The 22,993-nt window shown below is 34.9% G+C and overlaps 2 protein-coding genes across 2 annotated transcripts; both read right to left on the bottom strand.

Moving 5' to 3' along the window:
• Positions 1 to 3,022: 3,022 nt before the first annotated feature.
• Positions 3,023 to 10,713, bottom strand: LOC109166064 (protein NRT1/ PTR FAMILY 2.13-like). Its single transcript, XM_019314953.1, has 4 exons — positions 10,372 to 10,713; positions 8,275 to 8,492; positions 4,937 to 5,496; positions 3,023 to 4,059 (listed from the first exon to the last, which is right to left on the bottom strand). The coding sequence occupies exons 1-4, from the start codon at positions 10,655 to 10,657 to the stop codon at positions 3,204 to 3,206; spliced, it is 1,920 nt and encodes a 639-aa protein (XP_019170498.1). The 5' UTR covers positions 10,658 to 10,713; the 3' UTR covers positions 3,023 to 3,203.
• An 8,282-nt stretch (positions 10,714 to 18,995) lies between these two features.
• On the bottom strand, positions 18,996 to 20,892 carry LOC109166075 (uncharacterized protein At1g27050). The gene is made up of 2 exons (XM_019314962.1): positions 20,380 to 20,892; positions 18,996 to 19,545 (listed from the first exon to the last, which is right to left on the bottom strand). Exons 1-2 carry the CDS (start codon positions 20,740 to 20,742, stop codon positions 19,261 to 19,263), a joined length of 648 nt encoding a protein of 215 aa, XP_019170507.1. The 5' UTR covers positions 20,743 to 20,892; the 3' UTR covers positions 18,996 to 19,260.
• Positions 20,893 to 22,993: the final 2,101 nt, after the last annotated feature.

The following is a 22,993-nucleotide window of genomic DNA, read 5'->3' as shown; positions in this document are numbered from 1 at the left end:
CATTTTTGTCTTCAAAAAAATTAACATTTTAAAATAAAATTATTAGCATAATCATGATCTAGCATCCTATAATGATGTAGCAATATTAGTGTGAATCTCCTTCATCTCATAATAATAATAATAATAATAATAATAATAATAATAATAATAATAATAATAATAATAATAATAATAATTGCGGTAAAAGTTGCGGATAAAGGAGAAGATAAAATGATTTTAATTGGGAAGGTTAAAGAATGTCATTTCTTTAAAATAATAAGGACAAAGATGAAAAAAAAATTAAGAAGCTACTAGCTTATTTTGGAAACTTTACTAAACAGGGCTTATAGCTTATTAGTAGCTTAAAATAAGCTATAAGCTCCTAAATAAGCTCTGCCAAACATAGCATTATTATAGTTTAATTATTACACATGATAGGGTTATATGACAATCTAACTAACCCAATAATTCGCGCAATAAAACCTAGTAAAACAAGTCTAGAGATACTTACATGATTGAATAGGTCAGTCGGGAGAAGTCTAACCTTTCCAAGGTTGCAGAATATATAGATAGAGGCTAAGACTAATGTGTTGACTTATGAGACTGCCTCATAGATTGACTAACCACCATTCTCCATGTTACGAATCCCCATGTCAAGTTCACTTACCAATAGTTGTCATGTCATTAGCCAATTAGCTAGTCTTCTACTACTTGTGTTTTTAATAATTACTTCAACTCTGACCCGCATCAAATTAATGGAATGACATTGTACTAACTCAACCAATACATCCTCATCTTTTTATCTATATATTAGTCATGTAACTTTAAACTCTTACCTCACTCTAATTTATATCGTAGATACAATGGTATATGATTTTTATATATAAATAATTATGAGTAATTTAGTTGATGGGGTGAGGATCCCGGCCCAAGAAGAGGGGCCCACGAGAGAGGGGCCCAAGAGAGAAAAAGCCCAAGATAGAAGATAAGAGTCAGTAAAAGAAGAAGCCCGATGAGGGCCTGGGCCGAGTCCAGGGTCGGCCCGGGCCCAAGCAAGGAAGGAGACTCGGCCCAGAGGTCAGTAAGAAGCATTCAAGTCGGTCCAAGAGCCGTTGAAGGAACATTCAATGCGGCATTCAAGAGGATTCGATCAAAGGGGTCGTTAAGAGGCCAAAGAGCCGTTGGTCGACTCGGTAACAGCGACCGAACGGTCTGGTAGTGTAAATAGCCTTGAAAGCAATAATCAATGTACTTCAATTCGTATGGAGGGGAGCCTGCTATATAAAGGCCCCCTCCACACTTGAAAGGGGGGGGAGTTCATGCCCAAAAAATAAACACACACACTTAGGGGGGTGTATTCAATCATGACTTTTGTAGAGTTTTAAAGACTTTTAAAATGATAGATTTTAATAAACTTTGATTGACTTTCATAGAGTCGTTCAAAACTTTTTAAAACTTTATAAGACTCTATAAAAGTCTATATAAAAAACATTCATAGACTTTTATCGACTTTTTATTTTAAAAAGTCTACAAAAGTCATTGAAATTCTAAATTGAATACATCCTTACAAACATTCAATGATTTTTATTCTTATCATTTATAATTTTCTTACAAAACATTTATAATATATCATAAAATTTTTCTTATTATATTATTTTTGAATGCTCTTATTATATAGTTCTTCACCCATATCAACATTCTCAACATTATTATTTTTATCCATAGTATGCTGAGACTTATATGCTAATTACTTATTCTTCAAAAAAAAAAATGCTAATTACTTATATATATTATTAATAAACATCAACAAAAAAAACTATTTCATTAGAAATTCATAACAATATTGAACAATAAAATTTATAATAAAAGAATTAATCAAATAAAATATTTAAAAATATAATTACAAGTTGCATAAATAAAAAATAAAAAAATAAAAAAATAAAAATCTAATATTAATAATATATATACAAGTTTTCAAAAAAATAATATATATAAAAAATTATACTTGATATATTGCTAGGCTTCCTGCAAAGAGCTATTATTTGCAATAGTAATTTGAGACTGTGAACAACAAGGTGTTACTGTTTGCAACCCCAAATTGTTGTTGCGAATAGTAGTTCGCTATTCGTAGTAACATGTTGTTAATATATATATTACGAATATAAACATAATAAAAAAATCAAAATATATAAATATTTATATGAATATTATGAAACATATACTAAAATTTGAGGATGAAAATTTTGATTTGTTCATGTATTTAGGGAGAATTAGAGAAAGTTAGGGATAAAAAATTCATATAAAAAATAAAAATCAATATAAACAAGCAATAATAATGAAATAGAAATAATATTATTTTGAATTTTTAGATAAAGATTGTAAAGTTTAGGAGAGAGAGAAAAATTGGTAGAGTTTAGGTATGAGGAAAATATAGGATAATGAAGAAAAAAATAATTTTATTGAATTTAGATAGGTTTATAAAATTTAAATATGGAAAAAATAAAGTTTAAATAGAGAGAGAGAAAACATTCAAAGTTGTTAGAAATAAAATTTTGAAATCTTGGGGTTGATGGTTGGATTTCAACTATTTATATTAGACCAGGAAAAGTCTACAAAAGTCTTAAAATTAAAAAGTTTACAAAAGTTCATAACTTTTTGAATACCACATGACTTTTAAATACTCTTTAAAAGTCTTAATCGAATACCACACGACTTTTAAAGACTCTTTAAAAATCTTGATTGAATACCGCCTGACTTTTAAAGACTCTCTAAAAGTTTGAATTGAATACCTCCAAACTTTTAAAGTTCATAAAAGTCTTTAAAACTCTATGAAAGTCATGATTGAATACACCCCCTTAGAGACTTGATTATCCATCTTTGCGATCACTTTTTGAGAAAGGTAAATCCATCAACCAAAGGTTGTGTTGAACCTCCTTGGGCTCGAAAACCCAAAAACCAACATTAGTATTGTAATACAAGAAATCCTAAAGACACACCCAAAAAAGAAAAGCAAGAAACTAGAAACACATTTCATTTTTGGGCATTAGATTTGAATTCAGATATTATCACTCATCTAATCAATATTGTAAAATTAAAAAGTTACAATTAAGTCACTAAATCATCACAAAATTATAACTAGATTTCTTCATAACCTAACCTTCATGCTTTTCTTTATTATTATGTGTTTATAGTAAAAGCATGGATATTCACTCACACTACTATTATTACACTTTTAGGTCACCATTATCGCCATTCTCATCATCATCATCAACCCACACTTTGCTCTTGTAGCGGTATCTCCGAGCAACGAGCACAAAGTACACTAAATTCACAGCTCCCATGCCGGCGATAACAAAGTAGAAATTTTCCAGCCTGCCGGCGTTAATGTCGTCGTTTAGCCAGTCCGGCCGGCCGTGGACCCCCGTGGTCTTGTGCACGGTGTTGACCAGTATGGTGCTCACGTAACCGGCGACGCCCCACGTGACGGAGGTCAGGGAGTTTCCGATGCTGATCATGTTCTCCGGGAACTCCTTGTTGTAGAACTCGATCTGTCCGAGGATGTTGAACGCCTCGGCGAAGCCCATCACCATGAGCTGCGGGAACAGCCACGCCACGGAGAGGGGCGGCGCGCCGCCGTTCGCGGCGGCGCGTCGTTTGATCTCGACGGAACCCGCCACCGCCATGGCGAGAATCGAGAAACCCAGCCCGATGCCCATCCTCTGGAGAATCGTGATGCCGCCGATTATGCGCGTGCGCTTCCGGGCCCACGGGACGAGGACGCGGTCGTAGAAGGGGAGCCAGAGCGAGATGGTGAGGAGGGAGACGACGAAGAGGGAGCCGGCCGGGATTTGGAAGCGGCGGCCGAGGTGGCGGTTCATTTGGCGAGCTTGGTTGACTGTGAAGGTGATCTGCTGGACTATGGCGAGTGAGCAGGCGATTCCGGCCGGCCAGATTGGGATCACTCGCGCTATGCATTTCACTTCTTCTGTTTCTTGAATGCTGCATAGCCTCCACCGGTTTCTGCATTTTCCGTCGCCGGTCACATCTCCGTCCATTACTACCGCTGCTTTGCTTAAGAACCTGAACAACACGAAATAACAATAATGCCAATTGGTTCCACTTTTTTAGTTTACAACAATTATTTGTCAATCATTACAAGAATCAATCAATTAGTTCAACTTATCTTGTATATAACTTATAGGAGTAGAATTAATTCGACCTACCTTACAATAGTTGGTCAATCAGTTCAATTTACCTTACAAGAGTTCGTTTAGTTGGCTAGCTTATGCTTACACCGGACTCCGTATTTAAATAAAGTTGCATAATTGTCTCGAAGTACTATCTTAATCAACCAACTATACCCTAACCAACAAATAATTAAGAACATAACATCTTTCCATCACTTCTATTATATTCCTATTGATAGGGATTATTCCCAACCATGTCATAGCCTGTACTGACCCGTATCGAAACCATTACTTGAGCCGAGCTCGATCCGATCAGGACCGACCCGAGTAAGCGTCTCCCCAACCTCAACATCAGGCCGGGAGTGCGCCTCTAACCGACTGAAGATCAGGGCCGATTGCATTGCCCCGACCACTTTAGGTCGGGACTGAGCACCCAACCTTAAGTACTTGGAGCACCAGTTGAATACAACGATAGTGGACTCCATGGCTTTGAGCACGTGTGTGGATCAGTTTGGGCCGCCAATCTCACTCTCTACATGTGTTCTACGTGCCGTTTCTGTAGGACCAGTGTTCCACTGACTATAAATTCTGCATTAATTACGATATGAGGGAGACTTTTGACAATTTTTATATACCTCTACCTAGCTCAGGAACCTTTGGCATCACCTATGTAGTGTAAAGACAACCCTAGTATACTAGTCTAATTTACACTATCAATTCCATATAATATTATCAATAATATATAGTTTAGAAGCATTATATTATATTACCCGTAATCCTTGGTGAGTGGAAGCTTAGTCGAGCCGGGCGGCAGCGGCGGATCATAATAAACACCGGCGGCGGCACCATCCTCCGGGAGCCTAACTCTGCGCTTCCTATAAGCCGCCACCAACACCCGAGCTACACTGGAAAACACGCTCCCTTCCGGCTTCACACGAACGTAGCGGCGCATGCCGAGAAAGAACAGCCCGATCCCGATGACCATGAGCCCGGTGGGGATCCCGAACCCGATCACCCAGCTCACGTTTTCCTGGATATAAACCGCCACCGTGAGGCAGATTATGAGCACCACCGTCATCGACATGTAGTACCAGTTGAAGAAGCTGGTGATGCCTTTCCGGCCTTCCGGCGTCGTCGAGTCGAACTGGTCCACGCCGAACGGGATGCTGCACGGCCGGATTCCGCCGGTGCCGATGGACAGGAAGCCCATCCCCATTATGAGATAGCCCAGCTGAGAACGGGTCGGGCCCTCGCATTGCGGACTGCCCACCGTGCATGGCGGTGGAAGCATCCCCGGGCGGGAGACTATGGTGGTCATCGTCACCATTCCCTGTGTGAAAATGGCAAACACCAACAAAATCATCTCAAGCGACAAATCCACAATTTAGTGAAAAAGATAACAATATGGGGCCATGAAATTAATGAATCATAAATTATATGGGGCATTTTTTGAAATATATTTATGTGTCATACGTCATGTGTGCCTTGTCAAATTAAGATGATGATATGCATTTAGGTGATGAGGAAAACCTAAAATTATTATAATGATATATGTGTTGGGTATCCATACTATTCCGTAATAGCTTAAAAATTACATATAAAAAATAAAATGTACAAGAAAAATTTTGTGCGACCGGACCGACTCAACTGAGAGGGTGTTGGCAAATATGCTCCACTTTTGGAGATGGAACAATGGACCATTGGTTATGCAATTCCAATTTTTGAAACTTCAAATAATCTAATTTGATTATTTGAACCAATGCTTTGAAATATATTTTTTTTAATATTTTGTGTTGTGATAAATGTGCTTTTAATATATATATATATATATATATATATATATATATATATACACACATATATGAATGATGTAAATACGGAGCGTATAGTCTACAGTCTATGATCCTAGGTCGGTTCCGAACTTGGATCCTAAACCCGATCTGCTTGTTGGTTTAAGGAATAAAGTCCGATCAACATGACAATGGGTCAGAGGTCTCCGAGCTAATAACTATCATGTGGAAATAGCCAAAAGTCCCCCTGACAACAATAAATGCGGTATTTATAGCAGTCGCTAGGGGACAAATTCTGGGTCGGCGGCATGTTGGGCACGTGGACACCATGCACGGCCCCTGACCGCGTGTCATGATGTTACTGAGCGCACGGTGTCATGCTAAGAGGCACGCGATGGTCAGTCCAACCTAAAAAGGTGGATTCTCCCGAGGTTGTGGAGTCATTTCCGAATCCCTCCCCTAGCGAAACCCAGTGAGCATCAGGTGGTCGGGAAGGCATGCTAAGGAGGTCGGCGATGGTCGGACCGGATCGATCTCGTACTGGGGTCCGTGACCGATCACCGTATAGGCACGATGCCCGGGGAATTATCCCTATTAATATATATTTTCAAAAGCTTAAATGTAAAAGAATCCAAATTTCAATCAAATTTGACAACTAAAAATAATAAATATTATATTTAAAAAATTGTTAATTTTCTATATTAAAATCACCTCTAAATTTTCATGATGATGAGTTATAATTGTATTGGATTTTTTTGGGTATTTAACTATCTATTAATCAATCAACCCTACTACAAATTAATTAATAAAGATATCGATATAATATATAACAACACATTTTTATGAGTGATTTTTGTAAAAGAATGTAATGTGACTATTTAGAATGAAACAGATGAAATACATACATGTGGGTTGTATCATGTACATATTATGAAAGCAAGAGTTGACAGTACTTGGTATAACTCCAAAAGTATATATTTATACTCATCACTGTAAAATTTATTGATATTATACATGGTTAAAAGTGAAGTCTCACTTAGTGTCAAAGGATATATAGCAACAACATAAGCTACTAGAAAGGTTGTTTGTTATTACCATAAATAGATGGTTGTTTGCTTAGCTTGTTTAAGTGTTTTGTACTCAGGTTAAACTCATCTTGTTGTGAAACAAAAGACAAATGTATTCCATAGAAGTGGGTTTTCGTGGAGAGGAAAAATTTATCAATTTCTCAAGTACTTGCAAATACAATTTCCTAAAACTTGTGTTGCCAAACAGGGCATAGTATTCCACTTTCTTTGGTAATTAATATTCCTATATTCACAAATCACACTTCATTATTCCATGAATTCTGCATTAGATTTGACCAATCACCTAAATATTATTCACAATTTGTTGTTTTGCCATGATTCTTAGGATAATGCATGGGTTATTAACAATGCTGCAAAAATCCTGCCTAGGCACCGATTAATCAGCACCTAGGCGCTGGACGGCCGCCTAGCATATCACCATAATCGGTGGTCTAGGTGGCTGGCCGACTAGGGCGCCTAAGTGCCGTATAGGCCGCCTAGGCACTGACCGACTAGGCCTCCTAGGCACCGACTAGGTCGCCTAGGCACAGATTAGGCCGCTTAGGTACCGACTAGGTTGACTAGTCGGCCAATTAACTATTGTTCCATTTTTTTTTTTAAATGAGTTATTCCAATCAAAATTACATCGTTTTGAGCAAAACAGCCCTAAATTGTTCAAACTATAGACCTTTTTTAGGTTAATATTTAATATTCTAGTATTAACTATTGAAGTATTAAATAGTTTATAATTAGCAAGTCTTAAAAATTTTTAAAAATTTAAACAATTTTTTTAAAAATAAAAATAAAAATAAAAAATACACGGGCGCCTAGGCGCTCCTCGATTTTTTCAACCACGATTAAATGTTGGTGCGCACAAAGGATCTGCCAACCACTATCGTTGTCAATGTTCGAACCTTAATTTCTTCTTTCAAATATTGCATACTGAACTAGTGAGCTAAACCTGTGCGGTCGTAAATATAATGGTAATATTCCTAATAATATAGGACGAGGGAGAATGAATTCTAGTGTGCCTAGAATACAGGTCCTATTACTTATATAATTAAATAAGATTCAAAGTACATTTATTAACCGAAAAAAGTTTCTTTTTTTGTAGAAAAAATGAAAAGTAAAGAATTGAAATAAACCCAGTTTTTTTCTTGGACTAAAAATCATTGTATTTTATTAATTTAAAATTTAAAATATTATTTTAAAAAAAGGAGGGAGAAAAAAAAAAAAAAAAAAGAGTTTTACCAGGAATTGAGCAAAGGAGGCGATGGCAATGGTCCAGAATTTGCCGATATAGGCATCAGAGATGAAGGCACCAATTAACGGCGTGAAGTTGGAAATGCTCGACCAAATGTTCAGCATGTTGGAAGCTGAGACTATGTTCAAGTGAAACACATTGAGCAAGAACACCGTGAAGTTCGCCGTTAGCCCAAACGACCCTAGTCTCTCAAACGTATCCGTGCCTGAAAAACAAACATAAGGAATGAGAATGAAAGTTATATACATTATTTGGTTGACAATTTTTTACTTTATTACCAAATATGCAAAATACACATGACACCACCATTGATGCATGGGTATATACTTTATCAATTAAACAACATATGACTTCACGGCGTTCATTGGCGAGCCAAACGGCAACGGCAACGGCAACAAAGACACCTATCTAGGGATGACAATAGGTCGGGGTGGGTCAGGGTGGGCTACATCCATCACCTGATCTATCTATATTTTCTCCACTCACCCCCACCCCAACTCGCATCGAGTGAACTTTTTCAAAATCCACACCCACCACCACCGGGTGCGGATGCCCACTACGGGTACCTACCACTTATCATCTTATTATTTTTTTTTAAAAAATAATATTTAAATTACTTACACATAATTAAATAATAAAATTCATTAGTGATACTAAAATATAAAATAATAGAAATATTTAAATATAATAACTAAATTGTTAATTTTTAAAAATAAACTTAGTAGTTTAGATATAAAAATAGTAAAAAAATACACAAAGTTATATAAACTTTTATAAATAACTACACACTAGTACTTATTTTACTATTATATATATATATATATATATATATATATATATATATATATATATATATATATATATATATATACACACACACACACACACAAATGGTGGGTCGAGTGGAGTTCTAGGCGAATTTTGTACATAGAACTCGAATCCAACCCGACCCACCGCAGATTTACTTTTTTAACATCCACCCACCATCAAAAAAAAAAAAAAAAAAAAGCAAACCCGATCCATGCGAAGTGGATTCGAATGAATATCCGCGGCGGATTGAAATTGCCACCTTTGCTCCTATCCTATCCCAAATTTAATTAATGCTTTATGGATATGTTTCACTCACAACTTATTAAAATTTAATTATATTGGATATACTCTATCTTTATGAGGTGGTTCTTTGTAAGCACCAGATAGTAAAATACTAATCTTCTCACCTAAAGGATTATTGATTCTATGTGATTTAATTCCTCTACAATTTTAGTAAGGTCGAGATGTGGGGATCAGAGAGAAAAAATTTACCTTTTGCACCCAAGAATTTTTTTAAAAAATTAAAAATTAAAAACTTTAAGTTGAGGCAAATATTCTCTTTCGTTCAAATTATAACTATGTCCAAACATCTTTAAGTTGAGACAAATACGTAAATAAAGAAATTTTTCTGAAGTATTAATTGGTATTTGTATTTTTTTGAATTAGCTACGACTATGTATAGTTTGGTTATATCAGGTACAGTGAAAAAAAGTGCAGATAATACTTTTAAGGTGTTAGTTAGCACCCGTATATTTTGTATCAACTACAATTAGACAAATATGTAAAGATTTTTTCTGAAGGTTTTTTTTTTAAAAGATATTTTTCTGAAGTATTATTCGATACTTGTATCTTTTATACCAACTACGATTATGCAGTTTGGTTGTATTAGGTACTGTGAAAATAAGTGCAGACAATACCTCTAAGATGTCAATCAACACGAGTATTTTTTGTACCAATTACAATTATGCATGATCTGATTGTGTCAGATAAAATAGCAGAAAAATGTTAATAGTATCTAATACATACAATCTAAACAGTATATATATAGTCGTACTTATACCTCATGACACCATAAAATGATAAAAATAAGAAGTAGGTGCATGGAGGAGGCATATATATAGGATAAGGGAAATATATATATATATATGTATATATATATATATATATATATATATATATATATATATATATATATTATATATATATATATATATATATATATATATATATATATATATATATATATATATATGGAAGAAGGAAGAGAAAGAAACCTAGGATGAAAGGCATGGATTTCCATCCACCGGGTTTTGTCTTGGTTGTCATCTTGTCGCCGCCGTGCTTTATGTCGCCGGAAAGTGATTCCGGCGATGGCGGTGAAGGAAGCCGGGAAGAGCTCTTCATCACCTTGCCATCCTTCTTCTCACCCTCCAACTCCATTCTGAATGAGTGATTGAATTTGAGCTTTAATTTGGTAGTATTTATTGTGTCTGGATAGGAGAATAGATAATTCAGAAAACTATTTCCAGAGCAATGAATTAGTTGGTGATTACATTTCATTTATATGTGCAATAAATAGTGAAAAGGTCAAATCTCAGTACACACTACACATACCCTTATTTCGGTACCTCTTTTAAGAGTGTTGTTGTAATATATTGTTGGGCCATGAAATATTATTCTCGTATCTGAATGTCACGACCATGAAATATTATTCTCGTATCTGAATGTCACGAATTTAATTTAATTTTTTTTATGTAAATCAAACTAATTTAACACCAAACTGTACAACAATTCTCTGCGCACAATGAACACAATCTGAACCGAAACTCTCAATGTTCGTGGTAGGAATCGAACCCCATCATGCCAATGAAAGCAAAGTGAGACTTCTCATCCACTAGACTATTGTCTTGGGGCCACGAGTCGTTTGACTCTTGTCAAAACGCTCTTAGTGAATATTATTATATACTATACAAAACACGTCCAATGATTGGTTCTGGATTGTAGTCTTCTTTATCGAGAAGTGTGAGATTCAAACTCTAAATACTTAAGTTGCTAATAGTTCAACACCTCTTGATGGGTTTCAAGTAACATATGGATCATATTATAATCTCTTCTATTCGAGTGACCCTGAAATGTAAGCCTTAATAATAAAATAGTATATTTATTACCTCTCTGTCTCATTTTATCTGTCTTACTTATTCATTGGCCAAACAAACTTTTTCTCTTTGGTTTATTTTCTTTAGTATTTTTTACTTATTTTTAAATTTGATTTTTTGTGTTTAATAGTACTTTTAGTGTAATTTCTAAATATATAAATTTTGTATACTAATACTAAACTTAATATTATGAAAAATTAAATTAAAAATAACTTCAGTCAAGTATTGTTAAATGAATCAGATACATAAAATGGAACGGAGGAAGTATTTATATATTATATGCTTAATTCTGATACAAATGGGATTCACAATCTCGATCATATTGAAGTCACCATAGTCTTTTCACTTAGACCAACGTTTTCTTATTTTAAATAGGTGACATTTTAATTTATATGCATACAAACAAATGGAGGCTGCCCATCTTTTTATTATATTATAAGATCACCAAAATTTTATGTGACAAATTATAAATGTGGGGGTATAAAATGGGATGGGTGCATTCCCATTTATGATCATTAGCCAAATTATGTGACGTGGAAAAGGAGATACAGTGAATTCCTTAATCCTTACACATAATTACGTTTTTTTTTTTAAATAATTACGTATTTATTTAATATTAATAATCTTATGATATACAGTTGTTTGGCGAACTGTCCCTGATGAAAATAGCTTCGTTCATCAATTAATGAAAAATTTTATCGCGCGTTGACTGATAATATGATATACCGTGTTAATATATATCGGATGTGATTCAAGAGTATATCAGATTGTTGAATGTCTAAAGTGTATTTTTAAATTAGTGTTTCAGAATTTATAAGATATCATTCGATATCATGTCGTATATTATTGTAACATTATTAATTTTTTTTATAAAAGTAAATATTTCAAGAATATATAACTATAAAAGAAATGTCGGATTAACTGTTGCAATAACAGTTTTAGAGGAAAACATGCTCACTGGATAGTATCCAAGCATAATTTTTGTAATACAAACCCCAATTAATTGGCGTGATTCATACTTCCTATTGTTGCCACTCTCGTCAAAATTGAATTCTTGATTTGATCTAGTCTCATGGTGTGCTTCATTGCAATTTTAGTGCCTTAGCGCAGTGTACCTTCAAAATATAATCAAGTCCTCCTTCCCAAAAAAAGACAATGATAATAGGCATAGTTATTGTAAGTTAGGTGTACCGTTTCATCAATGTCCAATGCGTGATTCTAATTAATTGACCAAATTTTTAAGACCTTCTTTATAAAAATCGATTGGAATATTCCGTTAATAAAGTTTACACAGATGCATGTGTATTTAAGAAAAGTAAATGATATAATATACGATAAGATATAAAATATAATTAAAAAATTAAAATTAAAATAATATGAACCATTCATTTCAACAAACAATTACATCAACATTTTTTAGTTCATGTTAGGGGCCTAACTTTATTGGCTCTTATTAGGTTTGTAGATTTGTAGATTATAGGAACATTTGTCCCTATAGCATTCGATGCCACCCAATTAAAAATGTTGTTTGGTTGTACCTAGTATAAACCGGCATAATACATATCAAAAAATTATTGTGTGGATCATGATCTATATTGTTGTATGTACCATGAATATAATGTTCATTTTTAATATACTAAAAGTACTTTATTTATGTACTAAATGTTTGTATTTGATAGTATATAAAAATAATGTACTTTCAGTACTCAAATAATGTATTTTACGTACAAAAATAATGTACTTTTATATATTAAAATGTATTTTTTTTTATTTATTTATGATCCACATAACTGTGTGGATCATAATTCAGGTAATAATAATTTGTACATATCTCAGTACCTTATAATTTTTTCTAAACAGTTAATGTTCTCAAAATAAAAATTATATATGGAGTCTCATGGAGTAAACCTCATTGAAGATAGTAATAAAAGTTGTGGACCACTTCTCTCTCTCTCTCTCTTCTTTTTTTTTTTTTTTTTTATTGAATTAATCGAAACATGTCACGTAAATATGGAGTAAAAGTTTGGAGTATGTCTAGTATTACTCATCAACTATACAAAATTTACTCATATTTAATCTTTCAATGTAAGGATTCTGACATATTCAATAGGCTATTTTGGGCATTATCCCTTTTCCTAAACTCTCATTTTCATTAATTGTTCAGATTAAGATAATGTGTTAGCATATTATTACGTAGTATTTGTTAAATTATATTTGATTTGTTGTTAGAGAGAATTATATTTGAATTTTTTCGAAGTTAAATTTATACTTTTTTATTTAGAGGTATAAATTTATTCAAAAGGTAGAATTCTTTAAACACTCAAAAGCGATTATAAAGTGGGTAAAGTATGATTCTATCAAAAGATTATGGGTTTGATTATTGTCAACACTTTTTCGGTTAAACTCATCGCACAAGGTCTAAGATAGTGATACTCGTAAAGCCCACTGCTCAGGCCTTAAAGATGTACAGGGGAGGTAAATTGTAGGATGTACCTCAACTGACTTAAGTTATGATGCATTGGATTTTTAATCAGAAAGGAATGGTAATTAAACAAGATAAAAATTATAGCGCGATGAGCCGCTCGGTCAAAACTCGGCTCGAGCTCGGTCAACTTCGAGCTCGAACGGAACTCGAGCTGACTCGTTTCATAATCGAGCCAAGCTCGAGCCGAACTTTGACCGAGTGACTCACGCTATAATATTTTGTGTGTATGTCTGTCTGTCTGTATGGCTTGCGAGCAGTTTGATAAGCCACGAGTCTAAAACATTTGAATTCAACCTCGACTCAATTACCAAATGAGTTGACTCAAACTCGAAATTGACCGAACTCGAGCCAAACTTTGACCGAATTACTCAACTCATTTACACCCCTACCCCAAACTAATTAACTCCCCATGCATGTATGCATATTAGAGCCACATTCCGACATCAAACCGCGAAAGCCTCTTATCCCAAACAACCTTAGAACTGACCATAACTCACTTCAATGGCACTACGAGTCCCAATACATACCATTAAACCCCAACAACAAACTTCTACCACGTACTATCCCATAATAAATCCCCTCCTCTTGCCTTCACATTAAATTAGGAAGGCAACAATAGTCTATATCCAACTTAGGGTATGTTTGGTTCATGAGTTTAGACACAAAGAATGAGATGAAAATTATACATATTGTTTGGTTGATAACTTTTTAAAACAAAAATATAGGATTTAATTATCCTAATAATTACAAAACACATTACCTAATTTAAATCAAATATAATTCCATCAATTCATCATTATCCCTCCTCATTTCATCGCCTCCTCATTTTATCTTCTCCTCATTTTATCTCCACATCTCTCTTTACTTCATCGACTTCTATAACTGCATTGTCTACTCACTTCATCGTCACTCTTAAGATCAATTGCATTGATTTATTTTTTTGTTTATGTAATTTTAAAACCTTTATTCCGATTATAGGGTCTTACATAACCAAACATTAATATTGGTAATCATTCTAATTAATTCCACCGTACTACCAAACATGCAAAATATATTCACTAAAACTCATTCCAATTACCAAGTATTTACATTGTCCGCATGGGTAGCTCAACTGGTCATAGAGGTGAAAGTTTGAAAGAATGATCGTCACCATGATTTACATCCTCCTAGATGCTCTGTCGGGCCGGGATGTTGGGGGCCCTTAGGGTTGGGGTTCAACCTTTTGAAAGAATTACCAAGTATTTGATTCAGATTCTAATTATGAATCCCATGTTCAAACCAAACACATGCTTAGTCTATCTTTCTTCGGTCCGAATCCTGTGAAAGCAACTATCCTAAACTTCATAAAGAAGTACATATTAACACAAACAAGATTATTCTTTTCAAAAATTAGGAGTCATGTGTCGTAGCGCTAGCTGCACATAGCTAGGGCCAGCCCTAACACTGGGTAAATTACACTACAAAAATCTATATAAGACTGCATATGCGTTAAAAAGGTAAACTCTTCAATTATATCTTGACCAAAAGATTGTTTATAAAAATTAAACTTGTGATATTCAAATACAAAAATTATGTTTTATCGGTCACATTGGGTCAACTCATAAGTTTGTATCTACAACATTGATTGTTTGGCAGCTGCAAGTTGACCACGGTGATGCTATATTAAAGAGAGGGCTCACGTCTAGAGGTTGCCAGATTTTTGTGCCCCATGTTAAATAATACTAAACTTATGTTACATAATTTAATTGATTAAAAAATAATGGCTTATAATATTTTTATTTTTAATAAAATATACTAGGAATAATAAAAAGGGTATGAATTAATTAAATCTGAAATAACAAATAAAGATAAAGTATTTGAATGAATGCAACAACGTTGAAAATTTACTCTTAAACGCCTGTTTAGTACAAAGACGTTTATTAGATGTTGTGAAGAAAATTGTGTGTCCTTAACTAGATAATAAATAATAATTCAAGTTTTAAGTCGAATATAAATAAAATTTTAGTACTCAAGATTCATATTGAACTTATATTTAAATATGCCATAATTTAAAATGTTCAAATACATTAAAATTTTAGAATATATAATGTTCACCCTTAGTCCTCACAATGGTTGCGTGCAAAGTTATAATGGTTGTGGCCGACAACCAACTTATTTTTGAAGAAAATTATTTTTTAAAAAGTGAGAAAATACGTGACTGATATTAAACAAATAATAAAAATTAACCTAATAAATAAAAGGTGTAGTATGATTCTCATACTTGAAACTTGAAAGTCACAAATTTGATTCTTGCCAACACTCTTACGATCAAGTCCGTTGCGTAATATAGAGTCCTCCTACTACAATTTATCTGTCTTGTATAATTTAACAGACCTATTATACATAAGTGAAATTCACCCAATACACACTCTGAAAAAATAACGGCGGGGTCCACTCGTCCTAAAAAATTAAACCCAAGACATAAAGGGGCATGCATTTATTATTCACCTAAATGAATAGACTTAAACCTACATACATGTTACTCCATATATACGAAGAGGATTGGATTATCAGAAGTAACGTAACAGAAGGTCTGTACAATAGAGATATAAAAGACAGAAGGAGAGTCCTAATAGACTACGATTATCAATCCTAACACTCTACCTCAAGCACAAGGTAGACTAGCTGCAACATTGAGCTTGCCACGGAGAAAATCAAACCGGGTAGACGGAAGCGCTTTAGTGAAAATGTCAGCCAACTGATCCTTCGTGGAAATAAAATGCACCTGAAGTTCCTTCTTGAAAACTTTATCACGAACAAAGTGGTAGTCAATCTCCACATGCTCGTGTCTTGCGCCAAATTTTGCAATCGTCTGGTGTTAGTTCGTTTAATTCTAGTAGTTTGTCAAACATTTGTTCTGCTTGTAAATTAGGGAAGTCCTCCCGATTTCCTTTGCCCCGTGTTACTTCGTCTAGTACACATGTCTTGCAATTAATTTATACGAATATTTGGGGCCGGTAATCCGACTGATCGTAAGTCAACGAGTGGGTTTGCTGTCTATCTGGGTGGTAATCTGGTTTCTTGGTTTTGTCGCAAGCAACGCACAGTGGCCCTCTCGTCAACAGAGGTAGAGTACAAGGCCTTGGCAGATGTGTCTGCAGAGGTGACCTGGCTTGTGTTGTAGAATCACGAACAGAACCATCATCATTGAGATCTGCCATGGAAGAAACCCGGACAAAACTGATACCAGATGAGGATTGGATTATCAGAAGTAACGTAACAGAAGGTCTGTACAATAGAGATATAGAAGACAGAAGGAGAGTCCTAGTAGACTACGACTATCAGTCCTAACATATACTAGCAACAAAATGAAGGCAAATTAAGCTGTGAGCATGAAAGGTGGGTACGGTTCCATATCCATAATTTCTATAATGTAAATTTATAATTTTTATACTGTAGATCCATAAAATTTATACTTTAGATTCTAATTGTTGAACTCTGTTTCCACAAATCAGAGAACTATATGTTCATAATTTGATAACTATACAGTTTAGAAATTATGAATCTACAGTACAGAAATTATGAATCTACTGTATTTAAATTATGAATCTACGGTTTAGAAATTATGAATCTAAAGTATAAATTTTATGAATCTACAGTATAGAAATTATGAATCTACAATATATAAATTATGGATATGAAACCGTGCTCACTTTACAAGGTGGACAAGTGCTCACAGCATAACGTTCCCAAAATGAATAATGTGGCTAACAATTGCCATGTTTGAGTGTTACGAAAATGCATTAATTGTTTGCTAAAATTAATAATTAGATAGTTGTTAGTTTAATTGTGTGAATTTGTATGACTCAACATAGTCGTACGTAACCCCATATCAGTGTATCACTGCATCAATTCACTCATGCAAAATAGCAAAAAAATTTGATACGTGAAAATGCTAACCTTTGAGAATTTTGTACAGCATAGCAAGAAACAAGAAAAGACAGCAAATGGGTGGGAAAACTAAAATTAGTGAGAATTGCACAAGATTGTCACTGATTTATAAGGATTTTTTTTTTTTTTTTTTGAAAACAATTTATAAGGATTTAGTAATGAACAATTGGAGGATGAGGACCTACAGTTTGAAAATTTAAATGTGTCGGGTTTCGTCAATTCTGGGATATTGATCGACAAGAATAAGTAAACTATCTGATCGATTATGAGCAATCTGAATTAGTTTATTCCTTATGATCCCTTACTTGTTAGGATCACAGAATAGTGACTACAAACTTTATTGTATTTAAAAAAAATATACATTAAATGTCACAGGTGTTTTATGAATTTTCAAATAATATGAGACCATTTATGTAATTATGTTTGCTAATATTATTAAACTTGAGTGTTTAAGAAATCAAAATACAATTATCTATTTATCTATATATATAGAGAAAATAGCATGTTGGGTTGGGCTAATTTGATACCCACCATAGCTACTGGAGCAATCTCCATTTGCATTGGGTATTTCCAAAGAGCGATTGAGGACTTGAGGCAGATCCCGCAATTTACCTAACTCTACCAAGGCTCCGAGACAAGGCAGGTAGGGACTTTCCAGATCGGGATGCAACCCTTTTATCATAAATCGAGTATAAAGAGCGAGAAAAATGCGTACATATATACTTGGTCCTTAATAAGATATTGAGATTTGAGAAAATTGTAGGCCGTTGAGGACTTGGAGGCAAATCCCGCAATTTACCTCCCTCCCCCAAGGCTTCAAGGGAAGGTAGGGACTTTCAGGATTAGGGTGCAATTCTTTATCATGCATCGAGAATAAAGAACAAGAAAAACACGCGTCCTTAAAGTACATTCACTCGCAAGTAAATACACAATTGTGAACACTTCTAATAGACACTACACTGCATATACTATGTCCATGTTTAAGCTTTTAACAACACAAAGAGTCGAGAATTAGGTATTCGAAACGAATTTTTTTCGATAAGTAGAAGCCTAGTTTTAATGACAATCGAAAAAACGAGGGAGATCAAGGAGAAACCTGAAACGGAACCCGAGCAATTCCCAATGGCCAACCTGTCGAGAAGTCCTGCACTGCATATCAGTACCCGCCCAGCTGCACAAAGACTGCATCGATATCCCCTGCACCCAAAGAATCTCGAAGGAAGCTAATCACAAGGGAAACCCGAAACCCTTCAGAGAAATTGTATCAATTGGGAAATAACAGTTCTTATAAACTCGGTTAGCAAAAGCAATCTCCTTTGGGACAAAACAACCTCAAACTATATGCAATGCATTAATCTCAGCTAAGTCATAGATCGGGGAAGTGCAATTTCAACAAGTTATGATCATAATAATACAATTATAGCTTCAATCCACGTAAAACGTAAATAAAAGGACAAGAACTTACCTGAAACATCATACATAAACCCATAATTTAATGTCGGAAACCACATAACTATACTGAGACAATCTAACTATAATCTCGAGAACAGCAAACATAGTTTTACAACAATGGCAAACCCGTACCAGCTAAATCAAAGAATATCATCGTAAGCAACGATCTCCCTGCCCTTAAAACAGTTAAAAGGCACCCCCAACCTAGAAGCAATCCCACCCGGTTTCTGAACACTACTATTTGCATCAACATTATGCTTGTTTTTGGAGTTCACAATTGCAGATCCCAGCTTGTTACCTCTCCCATGCCTACTGAGAGGCACCTCTGCTCTAACTAGCTTCGAAGAAACTCCCATCGCTCCTTCGTTCTTAGCCACCCCTTCCTTCCACTGTGGCACCGGATCACTTGCCCACATTACTTGAACCTATCATCACCAAGAAAATAAACTAAACAACCAAAACATAGCTCAATTGAAACAAAAGGGAGTAAGGGACAATCCCAACCAAGTTGGTCAGGTTGTTGCTCGGTAATCACAAGTTTCCAAAGTTCGATTTCCAATAGTAGCAACCCATTGGCCATCTTGGTTTGAGGCTGATTAGCTATCGCTAACCTAAGCTAATTTAACTCGTTATGGTCCAGCTATGATTACAAGGTGAGAGTAAACCCAAGCACACCCTCGGATAGTTTGAGCTGGTCAGTTATAAACAACCTAAGTTATTTAACCTGTACACACCCTCGGATAGGGGTGTAAATGAGCCGAGCCGCTCGGTCAAAGCTCAACTCGAGTCGGCTCGTTTCGTAATCAAACCGAGCTCGGACTCAAATGTTTTAGGCTTGTGGCTCGTCCAGCTGCTCGCAAGCCATATATATATATATATATATATATACCACTCGGTCAACTTCGAGCTCGAGCCGGCTCGGAGCTTCAATTTTTGAGCTGGCTCGAGCTCAAGCCTATCTATTGTTTATCAAGCTCGAGCTCACCTCTTTTACACTCCTACCCTTGGATATTCAAAAGGAAAAAAAGATTTGATTTTTATGCAATTTGGGTAAATGATTTGATTCTTATGCTAATTGGGTAAGTGAAATTTGGGTGAATAAACAAAAAAAATATTTGATTTTTATGCAATTTGGGTAAATGATTTGATTCTTATGCTAATTGGGTAAGTGGAACTTGGATTAATTAACAAAAAAAAAAAGATTTGATTTTTATGCAATTTGGGTAGGGTAACGAGGAATTTGGAGTGAGGGAGCTTACTGGTTCGGAATGTAGGGTAATTGGGAAAGCGGCGTCAGCGGCGGCGGACACGGCGGACACCGCCGATTCTCTGGACCGGAAGGTGATGTGGGCGAGCCCACCGGGGTCCATGCGGGTGCGAGAGATTGCGCCGTAGATCTCGAACCGAGACTTCAGGTCTAACACCGAACACTCCGCCGTGAGCCCAATAACGACCACCGTCGTGGGTAGTTTAGCAGACCCCGTAGAATTTTCCGGCAACAGATCATCATTCGCTGCCACGGCGTTGTCCGCATCGACCGGCGGCGGCAGAGGACGGCGGCGCTTAGGGAAAGAGTTAGGAACATGGCGAGACTGATACGCTCTGTCTCTCTTCCGACCCATTAATTCTCTTCCCTCCTTTCTTCTGGTAGGTTCGCTATCCAAAATTCTCGTGCGTTTCCGCAGAGCAAAAATTCGACAAAATTTTGTGAGGTTTCCGGTGAAGAAGTGAGAATTATCGGAAAGTTATGTACTGTAGTTGACTCCTCCGGAGTGAATCAATACTTCAAGTTTCTTTTTATATTTATACATTTTAGCCCCATTATTTTATAAATTTTCAAATTTGTACCATACATTTTTTTTTATAGTACGATAGTGTAAGGACATCATCCTCTTATCTCTTTTCTTATTTTCTCTCCAAGTACTAGGGATGTAGATGAGCCGAGTCGCTCGCAAGTCAATCAAAGCTCGATTCGAACTCGGTCAAAATCGAACTCGAGCCAAACTCGAGCGGCTCATTTACTTATCGAGATCGTGTTTAGCTCACATATCCTATGCTCGTGGCTCGACGAGCCTTATAATAATAATAATAATAATAATAATAATAATAATAATAATAATAATAATAATAATATAATAATAATAATATTATTATTATTATTATTATTATTATTATTATTAATTAAAAATTTACTCCCTTCTAAGGCTTACCCTATTCCAGTACTCTCGTAGTCCCGGACTCCCTCCATCATTCCCCTCAAGCCCTAATTCTGGAGTCCGGAAGACTGTCAACGACGACACGGAGACGAGATACGAAGACACATGAAGACTGTCGGCCGACAACGACGACCGTTGTCTCCGGTCTCCACCTTTGCCGATGACGAACTGACAAAGCTGCTGCAGTGCTGCCCGATAGTCGACTAGTCGGGACCAGACGAAGCTGCTGCCGACGAACGGACGAAGCTACACGGATTCCCATCGAGCCCGGACACGAGCTCGAACAATCAAGGTGCTTGAGCTGTTAAAAAATTGTCGAGCTCGAGTTCGAGCCGAGCATTCCTTAACGAGCTCAAGCTCGAGCCAACACATGCTTGTGCTTGGCTCGACTCGTTTACAACCCTATCTCCAACCATTCTCATCTTTTCTCCCTTCTTTGTGGACCCTACTCCTTTTTTACTCCTACATAATATATATTATTTTATTTACTTTTTTTTTTATAATTAATAATTTTAACCTTATAATGTTAATTTGTAATTTTTAATAAAAATTAATTGTGAATAATTATTATTTTATTTACTTTTCTATAATTAATAAATTTAACTTTATAATTTCAATTTTAAATAGAAATAAATTGTGAATAATTATTATTTTATTTACTTTTCTATAATTAATCATTTTATCCTTATAATTTTAATTTTAAGTAAAAATAAATTGTGAATAATTATTTATGAAAAGTAAACAAAAAAAATTGAATAAAAGTAAACAAATATTGTGAATATATATATATATATATATATATATATATATATATATATATATATACTAAATTAAAAAAAAAAAAAAAAAAAAAAACAAATACACACACTCAAAGGACAATTTGTTTGACCGTTGAGTGGAATGAATTTCATTTCAGGCGAAAATGTAATGCGAAGCTTTAAAAAAAAAATAAAGCAGTTTCCCACCATGCGCGTCTTTGCGTGGTGTTGCGAGCCATGGGTCCCTGTGTCTTTTTCACGTTTTTCCAGGGACAGTTTTGTCTCCGAAAAATAATCTTTCTTCCTCTTCAATCATATTTCTCCCCTTTCTCCCATTTAATCTCCTCCATTGGAGATGCTCTAAGGGCATCTCCAATGTGAGGAGAAAGAAGGGAGATTATGGGTTGGAAGGAAGAGAAGCATGTTGACATGTTGTTACGAAGAGAGATTTGTCTCTGGAGCAACATTAAATGGTGAAGGTGTGAACAATATTTAATGATGTTCACATCCTATATCATTTTTAAAGTGAATTATATTAGCCTAAAAAACGTAAAGAAACGGAAGAAGGGTTTGAGCGAAAAATATGATGTGGATAATATGTGTGACAACCCAAAATTTAATTTTATAAATTCGGTTTTAAGAAATTTCAAAATAGTCATTTTTCACTCTATAAAAATTTTTACGATGAAATCGATGTTTGAATAAATTATTTTGAGTCACTTTTAAATAAATTCAACACCGAGACATGATTTAAATCTAAAATCCTAAATTTTTGGGTACATTGCGTACCAAGTTTTGAACTGAAAAATCGTTCTGAGTGAAACCCGGAGAAATCTGAGAAGCCAAAATCAAGTGTTCATCTAGAAATCATTTTTGGGAAATTCATTTTCAACCCCAAA

Source organism: Ipomoea nil, unplaced genomic scaffold, assembly GCF_001879475.1.
Source record: "Ipomoea nil cultivar Tokyo-kokei standard unplaced genomic scaffold, Asagao_1.1 scaffold3087, whole genome shotgun sequence".
Classification (NCBI taxonomy): domain Eukaryota; kingdom Viridiplantae; phylum Streptophyta; class Magnoliopsida; order Solanales; family Convolvulaceae; genus Ipomoea; species Ipomoea nil.
The sequence above is the reverse complement of the archived record's forward strand: the minus strand, read 5'-3'. Positions and strand labels throughout refer to the sequence as shown.